Here is a 22,530-nt window from a genome sequence, read left to right on the forward strand (position 1 = left end):
TCACCGCGCGCGTGCAGGAGGCGGAGAAGGAACGCGAGGCCGCCGTGGCGGAGCTCCGCCAAAAGGCGCACGAGTGGCGGATGCGCGAGGAGCACGCGCGGGAGGAGGCCCTGCGACGACAGGCCGAGCACGCGCGCAAGACGGAGGAGGCCCTCCTCGCGCAGGAGGCCGAGCGTAGGAAGCGCACCCATTCCGACCACGCCACCGCCATCGCCGCCCTCCAGGATCGCATCGACGAGCTGCAGGCGCGCCTCGCCGACGCTCAGGCCCAGCTGCTCAAGGCCAACAATGAGGCGGCGGCGGCGAGCAAGGATGTGGTGGCACCGGTAGGAGGAGCAGGAGGAGAGGGAGAGGGAGAGAGAGGAGCCGCCGCCGCCGCACCCAGCAGCACGCAGCCGGGGGCCTTGAGCAAGGCGGCGGCGGCGGAGGAGGAGCTGGCGCGGGTGGTGGCGGAACGCGCGAGACTTGAGGAGCGGCTCAAGGACGCGCGCGGGCGGGTCATGGAGGTGATCGAGGAGAGCGGAGCGGCCGTGGCTGAGGAGCGGCGGCGCGTGAAGGAGCTCGAGGACCTCAACTTCCAACAGCGCAAGAAGATCGCCGACCTCGCCGCCCGCCTCGAGCTCTCCGCAGCCGGCTGCCCCCCATCCACCGCGACCACTGCGACGTCCAACGTGGCGGCGGAGTCGGCGGCGTCGGCGGCGTCGGCCAAGCGCGAGGAGGGGCTGCTGGCCGAGAAGGAGCTGGTGCGGCTGCGGGAGCGCACCCGGGACCTGGAGCACGCGCTCGAGCGCAAGGGCCGGCGGGAGAGCCAGATGATCGTGCAGCTGCAGCACCTCGAGATGCGCGAGCGCGAGCGCGAGGAGGCCGAGCGCCGCACGCGCGAGCACGAGGCCGTGTGCGCTGAGTGGACACGCAAGGAGGCCCTCGCCCGCCAGGAGCGGGAGCGCCTGCAGGCCGCCCTCGCCGACGAGGCCCGCCAGCGCCGCGAGGAGCGCGAGCGCGAGCGCGCCAAAACGCAGCGCATGGTGCGCGACCTCGAAACCCTCGAGGCCCAGCTCGAGCAGCTCCGCGTCCGCCAGGCCGACCACCAGCGCCTCGAGGCACGCGCCCGTGACCTCGACGCCCTGCGCGCCACGCTCGAGGCGCGCGTGGCCGACCTCGAGGCGCGGCTGCGGGGCGAGGGGCGGGCGGAGAGCGAGGTCGTGACGGACCTGCGTGCTCGCCTCGACGCTGCCGACCAGCGCCACGCCGACGTGGCGGCCCAGCTGGCGCAGGCCACCTTGGGCCGCGACAGCCTGCAGACGCAGGTGCACGCCCTCCAGCGCCAGCTCGACCATAGCACGGCCCAGGCCCGCGAGCAACTCGCCCACCTCCAGGCACGCCTTGCCGAGGTCCAGCAGCCCGCCGCCGCCGCTCCTTCTGCCCTCACCCTCACTGAGGGTGGCCCTCCGGCTGCGGCTGCGGCTGCGGCGACCGCAGGCGAGGCGCCCCCGCCGGCCCGATCCGTCTCCGACAGGTACGCGTGCATGCCCGTCAAATTTCCCCATTCTCAGAATACTCTGCCACGATCTCACCTTTACTGCCGCCGCCGCCGTGGTGATGGTGCTCCATGGTGGTTCCTTTGCAGGACCCTCGTGGGCAAGCCCTCCGCAGTACGTTCTGCCCCCTCCCTTGCAATCGTGCCACCATTTGTGGCGGGCGTGGCAGCCACCACCACCCACCAACCACCAACCACCAACCACCAACCAACAACCACCAACCACCAACCACCAACCATCAACCATCAACCACCAACCATCAACAACGGATGGGTGGGGGGGATGGGCGCGTGCGCAGTCGTTGGAATCGAAGCGCTCGATGTCGCTGGAGGAGACGGCGCGACGGATCAAGCACCTCAAGCAGGAGCTCAAAAACGCCAAGAAGGCCAAGAAGGTGCTCAAGCGCTCCTCGTCGCGCGGCTCTTCGCGCGGCTCTTCCGACAGCCTCTCCTCCTCCACGTACGCGCGCCTGTCTCCAGCAGCAGCACCGCCAGCACCACCACCTCCTCGTCCCCCTATTGCCATAGTAAGTACTATTTGGTGGCCATTGGCGGCACTTACTTACGGGCGGATCTCCGGCCACCACCAACAGGGACGACGACGAGTCCGAGCTGGAGAGCGATTTCAGCGAGACGGAGACCGAGACCGAGACCGAGACCGACGAGGCCAGCGACGCGGAAGACGGGGAAGGCGGCGCCGGCAACGCCCCGAGCAGCAGCAGTGGCGGCAAGTCCCGCAAGAAGCGGCTGGGCAAGTGGGGCCGGCTCTCTATCTCCAACGTGCGTGATCTCGCCTCCAGGGACTCCTCGTCCTCGTCCGCCAAGGAGGCGGCCGCCAGCAGCGGCGGATCGTCGGCCCTCCCGCCGGCCACCGCGTCGTCGGCGACCACGGGCAAGGCCATCACCCGCCACAAACGGTCCCTGTCCTTCCTGGCCGGCCGCAAAAAGTCCACCGACAGCGCCAGCGCCTCCTCTTCCGATGACGACTCGTACGTACCTCATCCTCGCTCTCTCTCGCTCCGTCGTGTGTCGCGCGCGTCGTGTGGCGTGTGGCGTGTCGTTGGCCGTGTCGTGTGTGTGGTGTGTGTGCAGTGGGGCGTGTGCGGTGATGGTGCGCTGCTCGCACGACCAACGACGTGTGTGTGTGCGCGCGCGCTTGTCGTGTGTGTATTGTGTGTGCATCGTGCGTGTGTCGTGTGTCGTATCGTTGGTCGTGTCGTGTCGTTGGTCGGGTGTTGACCTCCTCACTCTCTCCAACTTCGTGTGCACGTACGCGAGCGTAGGGAGGCGAGCGAACTCGACACGGAGAGCGAGAACGAAGGCGAGGCCAAGGAAAAGAAGGTCCTAACACCACAGTTCCAACCCCCCCCCCACCGCACCACTGCCACACCGCACGTGGAACGCGAGTCCGCAAGCCGGCTAACGTTGGTGGGGTGGTTGGGGTGGTTGGGTACGGCCCGCGGGGTAGCAGAAGGCGTCCGAGTCCACAGGGAGGCCGCAGCGGGGCCACCGCCGCTCGCATTCGCTGCTGGGCGGGATGACCAAGTTCCTGCCGGGAGGCGACGACGGCAAGGCGGGCGAGAAGGACGACGGCCGAGAGAAGGAGAAGGAGAAGGCGCGCGAGGAGAAGGAGCGGAAGCGGAGGGAGAAGGAGCAGAAGCGGAAGGAGCGCGAGGAGCTCATCCGGCAGCTCAAGAAGGAGGAACGCCAGGAGCGCAAGAAGGAGCGCGAGAAGAAGGGACGCACCTCCCGCAAGAAGCCCCTCAAGGGACGCGAAGGTAAACAACACACACACACACACACACGACACACCGACGCACACCGACGCACACACGCCGGATGGGCGTCACGGCCGCACGCACGTTGGGGTTAACCCCCGATATCGGGGCGGCGGCGGTGGCGGGCAGTGTTCGGGGTGGGGATCAAGGAGCTGTGCGAGAAGGACCCGACCCATCCGATCCCGCAGGTGGTCAAGCTCATCGCCGAGTACCTCGAGTCCAGCGGCGGTACGTACCCGACCAGCCACCACCAGCCACCAGCACGACCACCACCTGCCCACTCACCACCCAAGGAGAGCCTCCCCCCCAGCGGCATTGGGCGGCGGCGGCGGCGGCGGCAGCAGCAGCACGGAGCAAGAGATGGGCTCGCTCTGACCAGAATGGGACCGGCGGCGGTGATGCGTATGGCGTGTGTGCGTGTGGCGGGTGGGTGGGTGGGTGGGTGCAGCCATGGAGGTGGAGGGCCTGTTCCGGGTGCCCGGCCAGAGCATGATCATGAGCCGCCTCAAGGACGACTTCGACGCCGCCGGTACGCCACCCTCCACCTCACCCGACGCAGTACTCGCTTTATTTTAGTTGTTTTTATTTTTGTTCTGATCCCGTGTGTGTGGTGCGCCACCACCACCAGGACTGGGCAACGAGGCCGCCGTGGCGGCCTCCTTCCTTGACTACGACTCTCACGACGTGGCCGGACTCCTCAAGCTCTTCCTCAAGGTTAACCTCCGCTTTTTCTCTATGTGTGTATCGTGTGTGTGTCGTGTGTGCCGTGTGTGGTGTGTGCCGTGTGTGCCGTGTGTCGTGTGTGCCGTGTGTGTGTCTATGTGTGTGTGTCGTGTGTATCTATGCATGTAGGTGAACATGCTACTTATCTCCTCTCACGTTTGAAACGTCTGGCGCACCGCATCAGATGCTGCCCGAACCGGTGATGACGTACGCCCTCTACGACGATTTCGTGAGGCTCCAAGGTGTGTTGGTTCACCTCTTGTCGTCGTTTGCTGCTCCTTTCCCCTCCTGCGGCGCGCGCTCATGCGAATGGTCGGTTGGTTGCAGTGGAGTTCGAGAAGAAGGGCGGAGATGACACGGCCAGCGTCAAGGCCGAACACCTGGCCAACTTTGTGGCCCTCCTCCGGTGCGTGCTCACCCCACCCCACCTCCACCACCACCACCACCACCAAAGGCCGCACCTCCGCAACCAATCGCGCGCGAGGGTGGTGCCCGTTGGCTCATGAGGTATCACTTTTCGGCCGCGCAGGAAGCTGCCGCCCGACAACCTGCGGTTCTTCCTGTTCCTCGCCAAGTTCCTCCACAAAGTGTCCCTCGTCTCGGTACCCTCTTCTACTCCCCGACCCTGCGTGTGTCGTGTGTCGTGTGTGAGTGTCGTGTGTGTCCGATGCTCACGATCCTTCCTTCTTCCTTCCTCCATTCCATTTTGTGGTCGTGTGCAGGAGAAGAACAAGATGAGCGCCGGCAACCTGGCCATCGTGTTCGCGCCCAATGTGCTGTGCCCCGCCACGCCCGATCTCAACTACCAGATGCGCATGCCCACCCTCTCGTACGCGCCCCTCTGCCACCTTCCCCAACCCGCGGCCTCCTCCTCCTCTTCGCCCTTCTCCTGCCCTCCACTCGTGGGCGGGGGGCTGATGCTTCACACGTGCAGGGCGCTGGTGGAGTTCGCGATCGCGCATGCCTATGCGCTCGCCATGCACCTCGACAACACCGCCAAGCCCAAGCCAGCCGCCCCGGTCATCGCTTCGTGAGCGTAGACCTACGATTGACGATTTTATTTATTTTTACCTGTATTTTTTTTAAGTTATTGGCAAAGGGCCGGAGGAACAGAAATAATAATAATAATAATAAAGATTTACAACAAACTCGAAAACTTTCCCGGTCACGGTGTGTACGCGTGCAGCATCAGCACGAGCAGGCGGGAGGTGCCTCGGAGGGTGTGATGACATCGCCGCCGCCGCCGCCGCCCAGTGGCACTTCGCCCCTGCGACACACCACCACGGTCCAACCACAGCGTCAGTCCAGCACTCTGGACTCAGAGGTCCAGGAGTGGAGTGGTCCCTCCTTCGCCCAGAGAGAGAGAGAGAGCAGGTGGCGTGGCCTGGTGATGGTGGTGATGCGTACCCGGCTCCGCGTTTCACGAAATCGTACACGATGGTATCAAACAGGTCCTCCACTGAGTATCCCTTCTTCGACGACGTCTCAAACCTGCTCCTCCCCCCACCACCACCAGCCACCGCCGGTCATTATATTAGCCCAACCCAGATCGGCGCGTGTGCCCACGTCACATGTGGGCAAGGGATAAGGAGGGCGTCGAACACTTGGGCGTTGATCTGGCGGGCATAGTCTGCCACTTCAGATGCCTCCACTCCTCGCGGAACCCCCTCCTCCAAGAGATCGGCTTTCGTGCCCACTATATACCTGTGTGCCCCCCCCCCCATCACACGACACACACGACGCACACGACGCACACGACATCAGGAGGGGAGGGGAACGCAACACGACACGGATGAATGGAGGAGTGGAAAAAGAAGGGAGGCGTACAGAGCGCATTCTTTCTCGAAGGAGAGGAGTTCGTTGATCCAAAACTTGACCTTGGGCCACGTCTCCGCTCGCGTGAGGTCGTAGCACACGCACGCCGCCCGGGCCGCCCGGTAGTAGAGCCGGCTCATTGCTTCAAAGCGCTCTGCAGAGTGCCAGCACCCAACACCGCACGCACCACACCACACACCACGACGATGACATCGGGCGTGAGCAGCAGCAGCACGGCGTGCAACAAGCGCATGAGGAAGAGCGAGGGACGGGGCAGGGAGCGCGTACCGGCTCCGGCCGTATCCCTTTTCATGGGGCGGCGATAGGTGCGCGAACAATCGTCAACGCATGAGGTGAGCAACATGGCCACGTCGCACGGACGCCATCCACGACTGACGAAATGGAGTTGGCACGTACCACACGCCCACCGTCAGCGGACGGTCTCCTACGTAGAGCTTCTTCGCCCCAAAGGCAGCCCCCACAGTCTACGCTCTCCGCCCAAGTGTAGCAGCAGCAGCAGCAGCAGAGTCAGTAGGACGGTGGGGGGCACACGTCCAGCCAGAGAGTGGTGGTCTCTACGTACGGGGGAGATGGTGTCTTGGTATTTGCCATTGAGGTATCGGTCCACCAGGCAGGTCTTGCCCACGTCGCTTTGCCCTGCAACACCCGCAGGGGGGGGGCACAAATGCACCACCATATCGTTATCAATGCCTCAGGATGTTATTATTTTTTATTTCCCTCTCCCTTTCTGCAGGGTGCATACCCAAGAGGACCACCTTGAGGTCCACGCTGGCCATCGCGGTGCCGTTTCTTCTTCCCGTCAGCCCCTCTTGTTCTCTTTTTGTCGGGCTTTTTGGAATTCCGGCAAACAAATTCCAGGCGTGGTTCTCCGAACACTTTCCAGATTTCAAAGGTGGAAAGTGATTCGGGAGAGGTTCCAGACAGTATCGTCAGAAGTCGACAAAATAGTGTGACAGTTGCGTGCCAGCGAGAGATCCTATCCCGACCACAACACGCATCTGGTCGCACTCACCTTCTTTACCTTCCCTCCTGCACTTGAAGCCGCCCTACTCGCCCAAAGCCACACGCGTTGCGTTTTCGTAACCTTTCTGCCAAGTAGCCGATCATCACCTCTCAGTGACTCTTTTTTTCTCTGGAACGCGAACCCCATCCCAGCCTCTGAATTGCTGAGACTCGCCCGCACTCCACTGTAGAGCAGTCAGCCTCTACAACACCGACTCGAGCGTGTCGAGAGAATGGAAAAAGGGAAGATGGCGACCAATTCATTTTCGCGCCTGGTAGGGACCCCGCCGACATCGGCTTTCGTCGCCACCACCGCTTCGTGTGCGGGAACCACGTCGCCTGCCACTACGACCACGACCGCTTCGTCGCCACCATCTTCGCCCGGACACGGCGCGACGTCGTCCAGCTCGCTCTTCGTGCACAGCCCGAGCGTAATTTGTTCTTCGCATCACCGGTCGGCCACGCCACTCGCCTTCATGTGCCCCGGGCCCCTCACCTCCTCGTCTTCCTCTTCCTCGGCCTACTCTCTCTTCTCGTCGGGCGGGAGCAGCCTCTTCCACTCGCGGCTCTTCGCGTCGCCCTCTCCCGTCGCCCGCCTCTACGCCTCCCCCGCTTCGGCCCGACGCTTCGCCGACGGCGCTGAGCTCGCCGACGACGCCTGGGACTCTCCCCGTGCCGGTAATCCGCCTTCTCCCCCGCAAACAATTCAATTAATGCCTTAATGCATTATTCGTTTTTTATTTTCCAGTAATCAAATATGGTGTTTATTATTCAACATCTTTAATTGTTCGTTCAGAGCACGCGAAGACCTTGCGGCTGGCGTCGGGTGCCCACATGATCCCCCATCCCGAGAAGCGACACAAGGTATGATCCCCTCTTTTTCCTCTCCTCCACACAATGTGTGCCGTGTCGTGTGTCGTGTGTGCGCTATTGCGCTACTATAATGCCGTAGCAGCTCCTGACTACAAAGTGGTGTGTGCCGCGCAGGGTGGCGAGGATGCCTACTTCCTGAGCGAGGACGGGCAGGTGGTGGGCGTCGCAGACGGCGTGGGCGGCTGGGCGCTCTCCGGCATCGACTCGGGTCTCTACTCCAAGAGCCTCATGGCCGGTACCGTGCCCTCTCCCCTTTCGTTTCCTCTCTTTTTTCGCATTCTCTCTTCTCCTCTCGCGGCCTCGCATGCTCACTGTGTGTGTTGTGTGTTGTGTGTTGTGTGTGGTCAATTTGTAGAGGCCAAGAAGGCGGTGGAGGCGGCGAAGAAGGCAGGCGTGCAGCCCACCCGAGCGACGGACATCATGCAGAAGGCCTACGACCACACCAAGCACCTCGTCGGGTCGTCCACGGCCGTGGTACGCGTTCGCGTGTTTTTCCCTTTTCTCGGGTGGTGTACTAGACGCTGACCGTGCGTGTGTCGTATGTGCGCCGTGCGTGTGACCGACGACATTCACATCATGCCATCATGCCATGATGTGTGCACACATTCACATTCACATTCACATCAGATCCTGATGGCGGAGGGCCAATCGGTCAAGTACTCAAACCTGGGGGATTCGGGGTTCATGGTGATCCGCGGGGACAAGGTGGCGTTCCGCACGCGGGAGCAGACGCACGCGTTCAACACGCCCTACCAGATCGGTACGGGCGGCGACCACCCGACGGACGCCGAGGAGGGGCGCGTGGCGGTGGAGGAGGGCGACATCATCGTGCTGGGCACGGACGGCCTGTTCGACAACCTCTTCGACGACCAGATCGTGGAGATCGTCAAGCAGGGCCGGCAGGAGAAGCGCGACGCCGACGAGGTGGCCGAGATGATCGCGCGACGGGCGCACAAGGCCGGCAGCCGGACCACGGGCGAGATGCCCTTTGGCAAGAACGCGCGCACCTACGGCTACCAGTACCAGGGCGGCAAGATGGACGACATCACCGTCGTCGTCTCCTTCGTCTCCTCCTCGCCCTCGTCCTCGCCCTCCGCGCCCATCTCGCCGCCCTCCTCGCCGCAGCAGAAGGCCAAGTTTTGAAGTTTACTACTCCACGAAGACCATATTGGAACGGACGACGACGACGACGAGGTGGAGGACTGCTCCAGCGGCGCTGCTGGGGTGGTGTGATGATTTGTACACACGACACGACACGACACGCACGGTGTGCGTGGGACGGACCGGACGAGCGAGAGGAGAGGTGCCGCCCTCCTACCATATGGTACGGGGGACGGTGATGCTGGATGTTTCCTTCCTCCGTTAATATAGAGATTTTTCGTCCATACCACCTCTTCGCACTCTGCCACTCAGTCGCCTCCGCCTGGCCGTCGCGTGGGGTAGTCAGCAAGTGGCGCACGAGCACCAGATGTGCGTGGTCGCGACTCCTCTGCGCCCGTTGTCTATGTGTGGTGGATGAGCTGCACCTCCACGTGTGGTGGTGGTGGTTGGGGGGGGGTGGCCGTACCGCAGCAGCGGAGGTGGTGAGGGCAGCAGCGCTTCGTGCCAAGCACAGGTCGAGGAGGGACGGCACGGCAGGCGGCCGGCGATCGCCTTCAGGGATGGTGTGGGCGGTGTCGGATGCCGCACCGCCACCGCCGCCGCTGGGGTGCTGCTGCATAAGTGGTGTGCTGGTGGTTTCTTGCGGTGATAGAGATAGTAAGCCGTTTGTTTATGTTTCCGCGGCCGGCCGGGCTTTTCACTGATTGGAGGAAAGTGAGAGAACACGAGCGTCGTGCGCACTAGTGGAACCAAGCGAGTGAGGTGGCGGTGGCGAGCACGAGGGCCGCCGTTTCGACGCGCAGGCGATTGGGGCCGAGGGACACCCCGAACGCGCCCGCCTTGCGCAGCAGCTCCTTCTCCGCGTTCGTGAAGTCCCCCTCCGGCCCCACCAACAGCACCACCTCCTGCACGCCATCGCCATCGCCATCGCCATCGCCATCGCCATCGCCATCGCCATCGCCATCGCCATCGCCATCGCCATCGCCATCAAGGCCGTCGCGCCACCGAAGCCATGCACGCGTCAGTGCCCCCAAGACCGGAAGGGCGTGGACAGAGAGCTCTGGAAGGTGCACCTGGGCGGGCTTGTGGGTGGCGAGGAAGGAAAAGAGGGGCGCGGGAGGAGCGGCCAGGTCCCCCGGCATGCAGCCCCACAGCAGCGTCGTGTTGGCCAACCCTCCGCCCTCTGTGCCCTCACACACGCGCCCACGACCCCCCCCCCATTCCAAGCGCAAGCAGAAGAACAAAGAAGAGGAAGGTGTGTGTGTTGTGTGTGTGGTGAGGAGGGGGGGGGAAGAAAGAGAGAGAGAGAGAGAGAACGGGAAAGGGGAGGGAGAGGGTGGGTACGATGGTCGAGATCGCGCATGAACTGTGCCACGGACACGGGGGGTGCGATCTCGGGAATGTGTAATCGCAGACTCTGCTTGCTCGACTCCACTGCGCGGTCAGACCATCGACAGACACACGATTAAGCCACCCTGTCGTGTTGTGTATCGTGTTGTGGGGGGAGTGCCGTACGGGCCATCTGGCGCCACCGCTGGAGGCGGCCATCGCCGGGCAGGAGGACGGACTTGGTGGCGAGGAGGGGCTGCACGCGGTGGGCGCCCACCTCCGTCAGCTTCTCCACCACCCAGTCCGCTCGGCTTCCCTTGGGCATCGCCACCGCCACCGTCAGCCGCCGTTGCCCTTGCCCTTGCCCCTCCTCCTTCTCCTTCTCCTTCTCCTCCTTGTCGCCTTGTTGTGGGCCTTCTCCTTCGGTCCCGTTGTTGTACTCCTCGCCGCGAGTAGCAGCGCGTAGCGACTCGAGCTCCTTCTCCTCGTCATCACCGTAATTGTCATCGTCTTCGCCGTCAGAGTGCTGCTCGCTGCGCGTAGAGGCGGAAGTAGAGGAGGAAGAAGTAGTGGTGGAGGGGGAGGAAGAGAGTACGCGCAGGGTGGCCTGGTGGCGCGAGGCCTGCACGACGGTGGCGGTGGCGAGGGCGCCCCGCCCGTCGAAGAGCTGCACGGCCTCGCCGGGACGTGGTCGCCGCACCAGCAGGTGCCGCCCCTCTCGTCCGCCCACCACCAGTGGCGCCCCTCCGCCCCCTGCCTCTGCCGCCACCGCCGCAGTGGTGGCTGTTGCCTCGCGCGTCACCACCACCAGCTGGCCCACAGCCGGCAGGCGCCCCACCCACACCCGCCCCACCCCGCTGCTGCCTACGGCGCTCTTCATCAAAAAGAAGAAGAGGACGCTGCCTCCTCACGGTTGCGCCTTTTTTCTGGCGACACGTACGGAGTTGCGGCTGCCAAGAAAGAGAGAGGGGGCTCTTCGTTCTCTGCAACGTGGCGCAAGTAAAGAAGGAAGAAAAGATGGACGAAGCGGACAGCAGCAGCAGCAGCAGCAGCACCAATAATTACAACAACACAACACACGCGGCGGCGGCGGTGGCACCGCGGGCGAGCATAGCGTCAACAGCAGAGGAAGTCAGGGCGCAGGTACCCGGTGAGGCCGACGAAACTACTGCTGCGGCGTCGTCGTCGGGGGGGCTGGTGGTGGGGCGAGGCCGTGGAGGAGGCCCTCACGTGCCCCATCTGCGTGGACGCGCTGCGCGACGCCGTCGAGACGCCCTGCTGCCACGCCACCTACTGCCGGTACGTGGCCACCTGGTCCCCTCCCCACAACCACCACCAATTCGCCACTTGGGCACCGACTCTCGAGAGCTGGGCTGGGTGTGTCGTGTGTGTCGTGTCGTGTGTCGTGTGGCGTGCAGGGCGTGCATCGAGGCGTGGCTGGAGCGGCGGCGCGGGCACGGATGTCCCGGGTGCCGGGCGGCCATGGAGGCGAGCGGGCTGCGGCGGTGTCTGCCCATCCAGCGGCTGGTGGACCTCCTCCCAGCCGAGTGCCCCAACGTGCCCTGCCGCGCTCCTTACCTCACCCGCGGTGCCCACCCCTCTCTTTTCATTTCTCATTCATTTCTCCTGCATTTCTGTTCTCTGCTGTAGGTGCGCCCACTCACTGGCCATCGGCTCTGGCGGGCGGGCGGGCGGGCGGGCGGTGGTGGATGGCTGGGTGGCTGGTGGATGGCTGGGTGGCTGGTGGGGTGGGTGCAGGGTGCATGAAGGAGCACATGGCCAAGTGCGAGTTCGCGCCCGTCGTGTGCCCCTACGACTCGCGATGCCCGACCTACCTCCGCGGCGAGTGGAACGAAAAGGTACCTACGTTATAATATGATCCACACATATGCACATGGCCGACATGCCATTTAGAAATGGGCCGTGCCGATGGATTGACGTGGCTGGCTGGCTGGCTGGCTGGCTGGGTGGGGCTGCAGCATCAAGCGACGGGGGTGCTGCTGGTGCAGAGCGTGGACGCCTTCAAGTGCGTGTGGATGGACCAGGGCACCGGCAGCAAGATGGACGGCTCCGTCTTTCGGCCCCTCACGCCCGAAGGCACGCGCACGCGTACCCTCTCGTCGCGTGGACAACTGCTGACGGTGATGAGAGGCGTGTCGTGTGTGTCGTGTGTGTCGTGTGCGTCGTGTCGTGTGTGCGGCGAGCAGGGTGGTCGCCCGTGGGGTACTTCTTCCGCCCGCGCCACTCGGAGGCCCTGCGGGAGAAGGTGGAGGTGTTCGCCCTCGCCGAGAAGGTGCCCAACGGCACCTACCTGCGACCCGTACGCCCCCCCCCCACCCTCCTCTTCTGCCGCTGCTGTACCACCGGCCAGTGAGAGGTGGTCGGCTGACGTCGCGGGCCTCGTGGCAGCCCACGGACTTCGAGCTCATCTGGAACGACAAGAAGACGGGAGCCAAGCGCCATTGCAGCATCTGGCGACCCATCCCGCCACCCGGTACGCCCCGAGCTTGTGTAGTCTTTGCTGTGCAAATCGTTCTGTGCGTGTGCGTGTGCGTGTGCTGTGTTGTGTCCCTCACACGCGTGCGTGCGTAGGATTCGTGGCGTTGGGGTACGTGGTGACGCCGCACCACAACAAGCCGACCCTGGAGGCCATCACGTGCGTGCACCACTCGTGCGTGCGCGCGTGCTCTGTGTCGCCCACCCGCAACTGGAGCGACGCCGGGTCGGGCGGCGCCTACGACGTCACCGTCTGGGCTCTCGACGGGGCGGCGGGCAAGAGCGCTGACGGTCGCTCGTTCTACCTGGGCGTGGACTGCGCGGCGCCGGGCTACACGCGGCCGAGCCATCCGGTATACTGCCTGGACACGCAGGCCATCGCCGCACAGCCCATCGCCACCAGCCCAGGGCCAGCCCTCTCCCCGCGCACGCCGCCCACGCCGCCCACGCCGCCCCCGCGCGATCGCGCCCTCACCCTGGGCGGCGGCGGCGGCGATTAACAGAAGATAGCTCCCCACAGGCGACCTTGTGCACATAGACCGTCATAGAGATGTATTTAGAGATGTATTACCCCTTCTACACACGTACGCCGGCTTGCTGTGCGCCAGGGAGCAAGGGGGAGGGTTCACGATGCGCGCGTGGGCCGGGCATCGGAGCTCCATTCGGGCACGTCGCCGGTGACGCCCTGCAGCCACCGGTAGGCCGCCACCAGCTGGGCCGGCTTCATCTTGAGGTACTCGTTGGCCTTCTTCACCCAGCTGTGTGTGTCGCGTGTGTCGTGTGTGTCGTGTGTGTCGTGTGTGCCGTGTGTGTCGTGTGACCACAAAACAAAAACCCCGTGTCCGCCACAGCGCCGATGGTGGTTGAGGTGGTCAGTCAACATGCACGGCTAGCCGCAACCGGCACGGGCGGGTGCACCTGTCGGGAGCGTCGGGGGCCGTGAGGTGTGGGTAGTGCAGCTCCAGCACCGATCGGTCCGTCACCACCTGCCGGTACCTGAGCGCACACACCGCCATCGCCCATGTGTCAGGCGGTGGCCATTTTCGTGAGGAAAGATGCGGTGGTGTTCCATCGGATGTAAGCGCGTACCATTCGTAGGGGAGGTAGGCGAGAGTAGACACCACGGGCGCGGCCCAGTAGTTCCGCACGCCCTGCCCAATGAGGGCGCCCACGTTGACCTGCCCGAAACGCTTCGACATGTGCGCCAGCAGGCCACCCCCTTCTGTGCCATCTTCAACTGCCTGAACAAAGAAAAGAAGAAAAAGGGAAGAAAATGGCTCTTTCTTTTCTGCTTGTTTCGTCACTTTTGCTGCTCGCGCTGCCTCCTCCTTCTTCTTCGATGATACCGTGCAGACTGGCAGACTGGCATCACACCCAAGTCTACTGCTGGGCAGCCTCGAACTTGTCGTCCAAGAACTGAACAACAACAACAACAACAACAACAACAACAACAACAACAACCAGAAATAACGACAATTACCCAACAGTCAGTGATCATTGTTGCGTGAGGCCACGATTGTTGTCGGAGTACTTGTACCTTGAACACAGACTCCACGCAGCAGCCGCTGGTCCATTCGTGCTTGGGGTGACCTGCAAGGAAACACGAACAACAACGCCAACAAACGTTGAAGTACATGGAACAAACACGGACTCGCGAGAGAGAGAGAGAGAGGGAACAGGAGGTCATCGGTACCGGCAGATACGCACGGGCAACCATCCTCTCCCGAGCCACGCTCCGGGGCGTCGAGCGGCTTGTTGGACTTGACCTGCGCTCGCCAAAAAAGAGAGAAGTAAAAGAGAGAAGAAGAAGAAGAAGAAGAGATGAGTGACCATCAAGCCCCCGCCATCAACCAGACGACCCCCTCCCCACCAACAAATGTGGGCGCGTACCCAGTTGACGGCGTTCTTCTTGATGAACTGGCGCACGGGGACGGGGTCGCGGCCGGACACCCAGTGCACGGAATCCGTGAAGGCCACGCCCACGCAGCGGGGCATCACCTCCTCCCCTGCGCTCTCACGATTGAGTGTCGTGGTGTGTGTGTGTGTGTGTTGTGTGTGTGCGTGTCGTGGGTCATGTGTTGGCGCCGTACCCCTTTCGCGGAGGAGGTCCATCGTGCAGATGCCGCCGGCCGAGTGTGCGATGATCGCAACGCGGGAGGCCGCGGCCTTGGCGCAGAAGTGGTCCCACACGTAGGTCGTGTGCTTCGACGGCGTCTCACCTTGGCCCCCCCGGGTCAGTCATTCAGCCGCGCGCGCGAACAAAGGTGTGTTGTGTGTTGTGTTGTGTGTCGTTGCGTGGCGACGTACTGCCGGGGATCTTGATGAGGTGCTTGATGGGGCGCATGACCTTGGCCGTGGAGAGGAAGGCCTCGCGGGTCTTGAACCAGGCCTCGTCGTCGTCGGCGCCCGGCTTGGTCCCGGCGTTCTGGTTGGGGTTGAACACCACCACGCCCCAGCCCCGCTCGGCGCACTTGCGCAGGTACGGGAAGATGGTACCCACCTCCAGCGAGTCGTTGATGCACAACGCACGCGCCCACTGGCCCGGCCTGTTTTGCCACCGCACACGCACGACACGACACGACACACAAGATGACACACGTGAGATGGGCCAAGGAGTGCGGGTGGCGGGTGGCGGGTGGTACCGGACGGCGCCGGAGCCCTGGATGAGGAGGATGAGCTTTTCGGCCTGGAGGGCGCCCGGCGTGAGGAAGATGTTGGTGCGGGGCACGTCCGGGTTGTCCACGTCGAGGGGCAGGATCACCTCCTCCATGTTGTGCTCCTTCTTCAGCAGGTTCTGCTCCGCCCCCACATATGTGCACCCCCCCCATCTCGCCATCAATACTCGACCAGCAAACAGTATGCGTGCGCGGTGGTGCGTGTGCGTGCGCGGTGGTGCGTGTGCGTGCGCGTGCGCGGTGGTGCGTGTGCGTGTGCGTGTGCGTGTGCGTGTGCGTGCGGGAACGCCACCTGGATGTGCTCCACGATAAAGTCGCCGAGCGCGTCGTAGTGCATTTGGTTGACCCAGTGAAACTGCATTGGCCCCGCCCGCACACGCTGACATCAGCCCCACGATCCAAATCACAGGAGGAGGAGGAAACGAAGAAAGAGAAAGAAAGAGAGAAAGACAGAAGAAGCAAGAAAAGGAGCACCTTGTCGCCGTTGATGGTGTTGCGGAGGACGCCATGGTCGTCGTAGGCGTAGTTGAAGTCCTGGAAGCAGGTGGCTTTCTCGGGCACCGTCTTCCACACGGCCTCGTAGTTCTCCAAGGTCTTGGCCGACGCACACTGCTCATTCATCGCGCCGCGCGTGCCGGGTGTGCCGTTGAGTGAAACGCAAAGCAGCAGCAGCAGCAGCAGCGCGGGAGGAGGAGGCGGTGGCACCTTGCGCCAGTCTTCGTCGGAGAGACGTTGACCGCACTTGGGGTAGGGACACACAATGTCAAGGAAGCCCTTCCTCTTCTCGTCGAACTCTGCATGCGCGCACACGACACACGACACACGACACACGACACACGACACACGACACACACACAAGAGCCACGTTTGGGGTCAGCACACGTCTATCCACATATATCCCAGGGCGGGTCATGTGTACCGGTGGCCAAGTACTTCTCCCAGCAGGTCTGCCCACGACACGCGTTAGAAATCATTTATTTTCTTTTCTTTTATTTATATAAATTTATATTCTGTTCATTGCGTGCACTGAAAAGTGATTTAGTTATTTTATTATTTTGTTGTTTATCGCGAGGGGGTACCTTGCAGAGAGCGTGGTCGCAGGCGTGGGAGGACAGGAGGGCGTCGGCGCCGAACTTCTCGAGGCACACCGCACACTCGCGCTGCGGTTGCTCTTCCTCGCCCGCGCGCTGCTCTTCCTCCACCTTCTGCGCCGCTTCCTGTCGTTGTGTTGTCAAGGTAAGATGAGGCGACGACTGAGTGCTAAGAAAAGGAGAGCAACTACCGCACGTACCGCCTTGTTGTGCTCCCCTTCCATTTGTCCTTTGGCTTTTTGCTGTTCACGGCTATCAAAAAGAAAAGGTGTTTTTCTTCTTTGTTGGCTGGATTTGCTGTCGACCTACCAAAAAATAAAAATAAAAAAATGACCAGGTAAAGGAGTGAATGCTGTATTGATGCAAGGAGTGAGAAAGGGGAGTGATAGAAAGAAGGAACGATGGCAACGGTGTGAGCAGGTCCGTCGAGAGTAGTCGACGCCAACGACTCAAAAGGGGGGTGCCAGCCAGGCCTCAGAGCGCGGTCGGCGAAGGATCCAACAAGGGATCGGCGGCTGCGGCACGAGGCATCCGGCGGCAGTTTCGGGTGAGGCGCCCAAAGCCCACCAGCCGCCAGTGGTCCTTCCCCGCGTGTCTGCTGAACGCCACCCTCTGGTCCTCCCTGATTGCTCCAAGTCAGCGTTCATGTCCACCACCCGACACACGACACGACCAACACACGAAGAAGTACCGAGCGCAGATGGGCATGTGGGTGAGCTTGATGATGAGGCGGTGGGTCTTGGCTTTGACGGCGGTGACGACGCCGACGGCCGAATTGCCGCCGACGTGGAGGAGCACGTTCTCCTTGGCCTTCATCTCCTCGACCTTCTCGCCCTCAGCGGTGCCGATGAGGCGACGGAAGAGGCGGTACTTGACCTCCACCTCCTGGAACACCTCCGGCAGGCTGCCCTCCACGCCCACCACCTGCCCCACCAGCCCGTCGTTCTTGCCCAGCGACGGATCTGAAACCAACCAACCAAACAACCAACCAACCATGGTTAGTTGCGTGTTGCGTGTTGCGACCCGAGGGGGGGGGCGTACCGAGCAGGGTACCGACGCCGATGAGTCCTCCGGGGATGGCGTGGGTGAGGGGGTTGGTGTCGGACAAGAGCGAAACGACCCGGGAGTAGAGGGGCTGGTAGTAGCGGCTGCCGTCCTCTTTGGCCCGGATGAGGCCCGGCCTGATCTCGATGCGCTGCCCGATCCGGAGGAGTCCGCTCTCCAGCACCCCGCCCATCACCGCCCCCTTGAGCTCCTCGAACGGAGCGCCCGGCTTGTTCACGTCAAACGAGCGAATGACCTGATATGTGTGGGTGCCCGTTTCCGTTAAGGCTACCGATCGGAGCGTGTGCGGTGGCGTGCGTGTGCCGTGGAGTGTGTATCGTGCGTACGTTGAGGAGCGGGGGGAGGGAGAGGTTGTGTTCGGGTTCGGGAACCTGCTCGACTATGTACTGGCACACCACGTCCACGTTGTACCCCAACTGCGCCGAGATCGGGATCACCGGCGAACGCTGAAAGAGAGAGAGAGAGAGAGAAGAGAGTTGGTTATTATCACGTCAGCCAATATGAACTGATATATCGTGATGAGATATATATATCAACATCTGGCAGAGTCGAGCATAAATATTAAGTAAGGTACCTCAGCTCCGGTGCCCTGGGTGAAGGTGCGGATGTCGAGGTAGCTCTTGCGGGCGTCTTCCTCCGAGACGAGGTCGACCTTGTTCTGGATGACGACGTAGCGCCCCAGGTTCATGAGGTCGGCCGCGGCCAGGTGCTCGGCCGTCTGAGGCCGCGGGCACTCCTCGTTGGCCGCCACGACCAGCACCGCCGCGTCCATCGCGCTAGCGGCGTTCAACATCACCGCTGTGTGCGTGTGCGGTTGTGCGTGCGCGTGCGCGTTGAGCTGACGTCAGTGTTGTGAAGTTGAAAGCGGATGACTCATTCGAGGGAGAGCGTACACATGAGCATCTCGTGGCCGGGACAGTCGACGAAGCTGACGTGGCGCGCGAGGGTCATAGTGCTACCGCAGTGGCATCGGGGCCTGCCCTTGGTGTTGCTCGCCATCGATGTGTAGCACGCCGGTTTGGGACACTCGCCGTCGTCGCACCGGTAGATCTTGGCGTTGGCATAGCCTGCATCATCATAAGAAAAGAGTGTAAGTGTCGCCATCGAGCTGGATGAGACATACAATCACCACAAACATGACAATTGCTGTCGTACCGAGCTTGATGGTCATGTTGCGGGCCTGCTCTTTGGAATGGCGCGTCGTCTTCACGTTCGTGAGCCTGCCTACCAGCGTGGACTTACCTGGTGGGTGGTGGTGATTGATTGTGACAGCCAACGACATTATCACTCATGGTCAGCTCCATCAGCCCTGTTTTTATGAACAATTCATTGGGGGGCACGGTACCGTGAGAGACGTGGCCAAGGGCGCCGATGGTGAGGGTGGGCTGGAGTTCGCTGAGCTGTCTCCTGAATTCGGCCGCGTCCTGATCACGGAGACTGCTCGGGGCCCACGGCGACGAGGCCGCGGGCGGCGCTGGTGGGGTCGAAGGCTCCATCTTGAGACAGGGCTCGGGCTCGTTGTTGGTCGAGAAGGTCGATGAAGGGGTGCTGCCAGTAGTGGTGGTCTGAATGGAACTCATGAAGATTGTTGTTGCGGGTACGGTCGATAGCGAGTGGCTCCGTTTCGGTGGAAAAAGTGAGCGAGTTGTAGTTGATGTTGTTGCTGATAAAGCGAGTAGCGGTGGGGTAGCAGTTGATGGTAGTGGCGGTGGTGAAGGTGACAGGGGACGACATGTTGGACTTTGTGATGGTGGGTTTGGGTTCAAGTTGGGAGTTGATGAACTTGTGTGGACAAGTGTAGTGAGTTAGTACATTGGGGGCTCTCTACGGGGGTTCTACTGGGGTTCTGGGATGTGGTTGTGGTGAGGAGGAGAGGAAAAAGAGAGCAAGGAGACCAGGACCGCCTTTTGTGCCTTTCCCTTCGCGCCATGCCTCCTGAGAAAAAAGACGAAACATTTGGCGATTGCTGAGAAATAGAGAGGAAGAAAACTCACCATTTGGCTTTGGTCGGATTCGTGCCCCACCTCGCGATTCCAGGGTGTCTGCGTTCTGCCTCTTGCTGATCAACTTCATCTTCAGGTCATGCGATATCTATTGTCGAATAGAAATCAATCCTTCACGTGGCAAGTGAAGGCAGAACAAAAAGTACGAGGCCCACCAGATCAGCAGGCGGGCTCGGCCTCCTTGTCGGGGGTGGCCTTTGCCTCTCGCCGGTGGTTCTCCCTCTCCCGCTCCTCCCTCGCCGCCCTGATGGGCACCAGGTCCTCGATCTCCAGCGGATACTCCCCGCTGAAGCACGCATTGCAGTGGCCGTCTGCGTGCGTGTGCGTGTGTGTGCGTGTGCGTGTGCGGTGGTGCGTGTGCGTGTGGTTAGCGGCCAGTAGGGCTTGAAGAGAATAACAATATCCGTGGGCGCGCACCCTTATCCTGGTCGACGACGCCCTCGCGGACCACCTGCATCATGCCCTCGATGGAGAGGTAGCCCAGGGAGTCGGCGCCAATGTGGTCGCGGATTTGCTCCACCGTGTGGTTGTGGCCGATCAACTCCTGCACAACCCCAGGAACCAGCACACGTGTGTTTAACACTCCCAAGCACGATGACGCGACAACGCAACACAACAGTGCGAGCGAACCTCATAGGTGGACATGTCGACGCCCATGAAGCACGGGTGCTGGACGGGAGGCGAGGAGATGCGCACGTGGATGGCCCTGCACGCGAGAAATTGTGAGAATTGTACGCATGAATGGGTGTCGTTGGTCGTGTGCGTGTGCGGTGTGTGCGGGGTGTGTGCGCGTGTGCGTGTGCGTGTGATCATACTTGGGGTTGGCTTGTCGGATCATGGCGATGAGGTGGCTGAGGGTGTTGCCTCGCACGATGGAGTCGTCGATGATGACCACGCTCTTGTCGCGCAGGTTCTGCACCAGCGGATTGAACTTGAGCCCGATCGTGCGCTGCCTCTGCGCTTGGTCCGGCTGCATATTCAAGAAGGGAAGTTAGAGAGACGACACACCACACACGCCGCACACACGTCGGAGAGGTGCGAGTGCGTACCGCGATGAAGGTCCGGCCGATGTATCGGTTCTTGGTGAGGCCCTCGGTGAAGGGGAGGCCCGACTCGAGGGCGTAGCCGATGGCCGCCGGGGTCGAGCTGTCGGGCACGCCGATCACTAAAGAAGAAGGCCAAGAAATGAGGTGTGTGTCGTGTGTGTCGTGTGTGTCGTGTGTGTCGTGTGATTTGTACCGATGTCAGCGTCGGGGGCGGGGTGTTCGCGGGCGAGCTGTCGGCCTAGGTCCTGCCTCACGCTGTGCACCAAGAGTCGACCGCCGTCGAGCAGCGAATCCGGACGCGAGAAGTACACGTACTCGAACACGCACAGCGCGGTCTGTCCGCCAGGTTAGTTCACCCTCGATTGCACACGCACACGCACACGCACACGCGTACATGCAAGTGGTGTGGGCGGCGCACCTTCTTCTGTGGCGGCAGGGTGGCACCGATGGACGAGTGGACGCCGGACTTGTCGATGCGAATGATCTCGCCGGGCGCCACGTCTCGCACGAAATCGGCGCCCACGGTGTGCATCGCACACGACTCCGACGACAGAATATAGACCGGCTTCTTGTCCGGCGACTGTACATACACATATTTAATATATGAATATATATATGTTTCTATGTATATATAGTAATAGATATTGGGGGGGGGGTGACGTACGTCGGGGCGGATTTCGCCAATGCAGAGGGGACGGAAGCCGAAGGGATCGCGCACGCCGAAGAGGGCGTCCTTGGTCATGATGACCAGCGAATAGGCGGCCGACGTGTACTCCATGAGGCTCTTGATCCGACCCTCCCAGTCGGGCGTCTCCGAGTCCTCGCCAGGCGGCCTCCTCGCCAACATCTATCCGCACACATCGCACCGCACACGCCGCACACAACCCGCCGCACGCGCGTCGAACGAGTGAGCGGTTGGTCGGAGCTGAGCCGAGGAATGAGAGGGAGGAGCAGGAGGAGGCACGCACCTGGACGATGACTTCAGTGTCGGACGAGGTGAACATGCCCACGCCGTTCTCGAGGAGTTGACGGCGCAGGTTGTGGGTCGACGTCAGCTGCCCGTTGTGCGCAATCGCCAGCGGACCGTGCAGCGTCTCGATCACGAAAGGCTGATTACACATCGCCACACGCACCACACAACAAACAAACAAACACGATATCGTTAACCTTTGAGAAGTCTCCAGATAGATAGATTGATTGATAGCAGGAGACGTGCGACATTGCGTGTACCTGGGCGTTGGTGAGCTGGGAAGAGCCGACGGTAGAGTAGCGGTTGTGTCCGATGCAGCTGCTGCCCTTGAGCTGCTTCATTGTCTTCTCCTTGAACACCTGCAGAATCCCGACACACGGCACGCGTCACAACACGACACACGACACGTCTCTCTCTCTCTCTCACACACACACACACACACACACACACGGAGAGAGAGAGAGAGAGCGCGCGTGCGCGCGCGTTGGTGACAAGGGTCCTGCCGTTGCACGACGATGGCGCGTACCTGGGTGACGAGGCCCATTCCCTTGTGGACGTGGAAGCCGCTCGACCCATCGTTGGAGGCCAGACCGCAGCCCTCTTGGCCTGTGACAGCCAGCCCTCTCCCCCGTCAACAACCACCGCGTGCGCGTGCGTGCCGTGCGCTGGTGCGCGTGCGCGTGCGTGTGCGGTGTTGTCGAAAGGGTGTGCGCGTACCGCGGTGTTGGAGGGTGTAGAGACCGAAGAAGGTCAGACGCGATGCCTGCACCTCACCGTTGGGGTCGAACACACTGCCACGCGCGTGCACGGTGCAAAGTAAGATTAAAAAAGGCCAAAAAAAAACAAGATTGAATGACATGGGATGCCACCAACCCAAAGATTGCGCATTCCTCCTTGGGCTTATCGTCGTCGCTGGAGCCCAGGCCGAAGGGAGTGTCCTTTTCATAGTCCATGCTGTGCCAAATCTTTGCCAGGGATGAAAAATCTACGGATTCGATTGGCAGA

At 62.1% G+C, this 22,530-nt stretch overlaps 10 protein-coding genes across 10 annotated transcripts in view; 3 read left to right on the forward strand and 7 right to left on the reverse strand.

Annotated features, from left to right (window-relative positions):
• The window catches only part of ACA1_269150 (RhoGAP domain containing protein), a gene marked incomplete at both ends in the record, with an annotated part of 7,985 nt that extends 2,913 nt beyond the window's left edge, over window positions 1–5,072 (forward strand). Inside the window, 14 exons of the mRNA XM_004341542.1 lie at window positions 18–1,516; window positions 1,628–1,652; window positions 1,837–1,997; window positions 2,131–2,526; window positions 2,821–2,878; window positions 3,006–3,315; window positions 3,445–3,543; window positions 3,764–3,844; window positions 3,944–4,029; window positions 4,223–4,280; window positions 4,366–4,444; window positions 4,568–4,640; window positions 4,761–4,867; window positions 4,973–5,072. Coding sequence (XP_004341590.1) covers window positions 18–1,516; window positions 1,628–1,652; window positions 1,837–1,997; window positions 2,131–2,526; window positions 2,821–2,878; window positions 3,006–3,315; window positions 3,445–3,543; window positions 3,764–3,844; window positions 3,944–4,029; window positions 4,223–4,280; window positions 4,366–4,444; window positions 4,568–4,640; window positions 4,761–4,867; window positions 4,973–5,072 — 3,132 coding nt within the window. The remainder of the gene's footprint in view (window positions 1–17; window positions 1,517–1,627; window positions 1,653–1,836; window positions 1,998–2,130; window positions 2,527–2,820; window positions 2,879–3,005; window positions 3,316–3,444; window positions 3,544–3,763; window positions 3,845–3,943; window positions 4,030–4,222; window positions 4,281–4,365; window positions 4,445–4,567; window positions 4,641–4,760; window positions 4,868–4,972) is intronic.
• Window positions 5,073–5,226: 154 nt separating this feature from the next.
• On the reverse strand, window positions 5,227–6,650 carry ACA1_269260 (Ras family protein; the record flags this gene model as incomplete). Its single annotated transcript, XM_004341543.1, has 8 exons — window positions 5,227–5,305; window positions 5,446–5,529; window positions 5,605–5,742; window positions 5,866–6,007; window positions 6,142–6,158; window positions 6,271–6,338; window positions 6,437–6,510; window positions 6,617–6,650. 8 exons carry the CDS (start codon window positions 6,648–6,650, stop codon window positions 5,227–5,229), a joined length of 636 nt encoding a protein of 211 aa, XP_004341591.1.
• Window positions 6,651–7,124: 474 nt separating this feature from the next.
• ACA1_269270 (stage ii sporulation protein e (spoiie) domain containing protein) lies at window positions 7,125–8,892 on the forward strand (the record flags this gene model as incomplete). The annotated part of the gene is made up of 5 exons (XM_004341544.1): window positions 7,125–7,554; window positions 7,673–7,740; window positions 7,864–7,984; window positions 8,105–8,223; window positions 8,377–8,892. The coding sequence occupies 5 exons, from the start codon at window positions 7,125–7,127 to the stop codon at window positions 8,890–8,892; spliced, it is 1,254 nt and encodes a 417-aa protein (XP_004341592.1).
• A 698-nt stretch (window positions 8,893–9,590) lies between these two features.
• On the reverse strand, window positions 9,591–11,059 carry ACA1_269280 (RNA methyltransferase protein; the record flags this gene model as incomplete). The annotated part of the gene is made up of 4 exons (XM_004341545.1): window positions 9,591–10,033; window positions 10,195–10,284; window positions 10,366–10,705; window positions 10,775–11,059. 4 exons carry the CDS (start codon window positions 11,057–11,059, stop codon window positions 9,591–9,593), a joined length of 1,158 nt encoding a protein of 385 aa, XP_004341593.1.
• Window positions 11,060–11,196: 137 nt separating this feature from the next.
• ACA1_269290 (zinc finger, C3HC4 type (RING finger) domain containing protein) lies at window positions 11,197–13,175 on the forward strand (the record flags this gene model as incomplete). Its single annotated transcript, XM_004341546.1, is given in 9 exon segments — window positions 11,197–11,271; window positions 11,323–11,379; window positions 11,390–11,478; window positions 11,598–11,767; window positions 11,938–12,038; window positions 12,159–12,288; window positions 12,387–12,499; window positions 12,589–12,673; window positions 12,772–13,175. 9 exon segments carry the CDS (start codon window positions 11,197–11,199, stop codon window positions 13,173–13,175), a joined length of 1,224 nt encoding a protein of 407 aa, XP_004341594.1.
• Window positions 13,176–13,300: 125 nt separating this feature from the next.
• ACA1_269300 (uncharacterized protein) lies at window positions 13,301–13,874 on the reverse strand (the record flags this gene model as incomplete). Its single annotated transcript, XM_004341547.1, has 3 exons — window positions 13,301–13,433; window positions 13,594–13,671; window positions 13,765–13,874. 3 exons carry the CDS (start codon window positions 13,872–13,874, stop codon window positions 13,301–13,303), a joined length of 321 nt encoding a protein of 106 aa, XP_004341595.1.
• Window positions 13,875–14,055: 181 nt separating this feature from the next.
• On the reverse strand, window positions 14,056–16,665 carry ACA1_269310 (uncharacterized protein; the record flags this gene model as incomplete). Its single annotated transcript, XM_004341548.1, has 13 exons — window positions 14,056–14,091; window positions 14,213–14,265; window positions 14,369–14,441; window positions 14,566–14,681; window positions 14,766–14,894; window positions 14,983–15,221; window positions 15,318–15,469; window positions 15,643–15,705; window positions 15,825–15,959; window positions 16,056–16,144; window positions 16,270–16,297; window positions 16,430–16,567; window positions 16,642–16,665. 13 exons carry the CDS (start codon window positions 16,663–16,665, stop codon window positions 14,056–14,058), a joined length of 1,275 nt encoding a protein of 424 aa, XP_004341596.1.
• A 250-nt stretch (window positions 16,666–16,915) lies between these two features.
• ACA1_269320 (eIF2 gamma, putative) lies at window positions 16,916–18,278 on the reverse strand (the record flags this gene model as incomplete). Its single annotated transcript, XM_004341549.1, has 5 exons — window positions 16,916–17,063; window positions 17,133–17,403; window positions 17,483–17,741; window positions 17,833–17,952; window positions 18,081–18,278. 5 exons carry the CDS (start codon window positions 18,276–18,278, stop codon window positions 16,916–16,918), a joined length of 996 nt encoding a protein of 331 aa, XP_004341597.1.
• A 101-nt stretch (window positions 18,279–18,379) lies between these two features.
• ACA1_269330 (translation initiation factor 2 gamma subunit) lies at window positions 18,380–19,002 on the reverse strand (the record flags this gene model as incomplete). The annotated part of the gene is made up of 3 exons (XM_004341550.1): window positions 18,380–18,573; window positions 18,662–18,748; window positions 18,852–19,002. 3 exons carry the CDS (start codon window positions 19,000–19,002, stop codon window positions 18,380–18,382), a joined length of 432 nt encoding a protein of 143 aa, XP_004341598.1.
• A 666-nt stretch (window positions 19,003–19,668) lies between these two features.
• On the reverse strand, window positions 19,669–22,478 carry ACA1_269340 (amidophosphoribosyltransferase; the record flags this gene model as incomplete). Its single annotated transcript, XM_004341551.1, has 13 exons — window positions 19,669–19,820; window positions 19,927–20,053; window positions 20,140–20,215; window positions 20,325–20,479; window positions 20,559–20,674; window positions 20,749–20,890; window positions 20,974–21,135; window positions 21,220–21,402; window positions 21,524–21,664; window positions 21,786–21,884; window positions 22,052–22,131; window positions 22,243–22,316; window positions 22,399–22,478. 13 exons carry the CDS (start codon window positions 22,476–22,478, stop codon window positions 19,669–19,671), a joined length of 1,587 nt encoding a protein of 528 aa, XP_004341599.1.
• Between the last annotated feature and the right edge of the window lie 52 nt (window positions 22,479–22,530).

Source organism: Acanthamoeba castellanii (assembly GCF_000313135.1).
Source record: "Acanthamoeba castellanii str. Neff unplaced genomic scaffold scf7180000084770, whole genome shotgun sequence".
Taxonomy (NCBI): domain Eukaryota; phylum Discosea; order Longamoebia; family Acanthamoebidae; genus Acanthamoeba; species Acanthamoeba castellanii.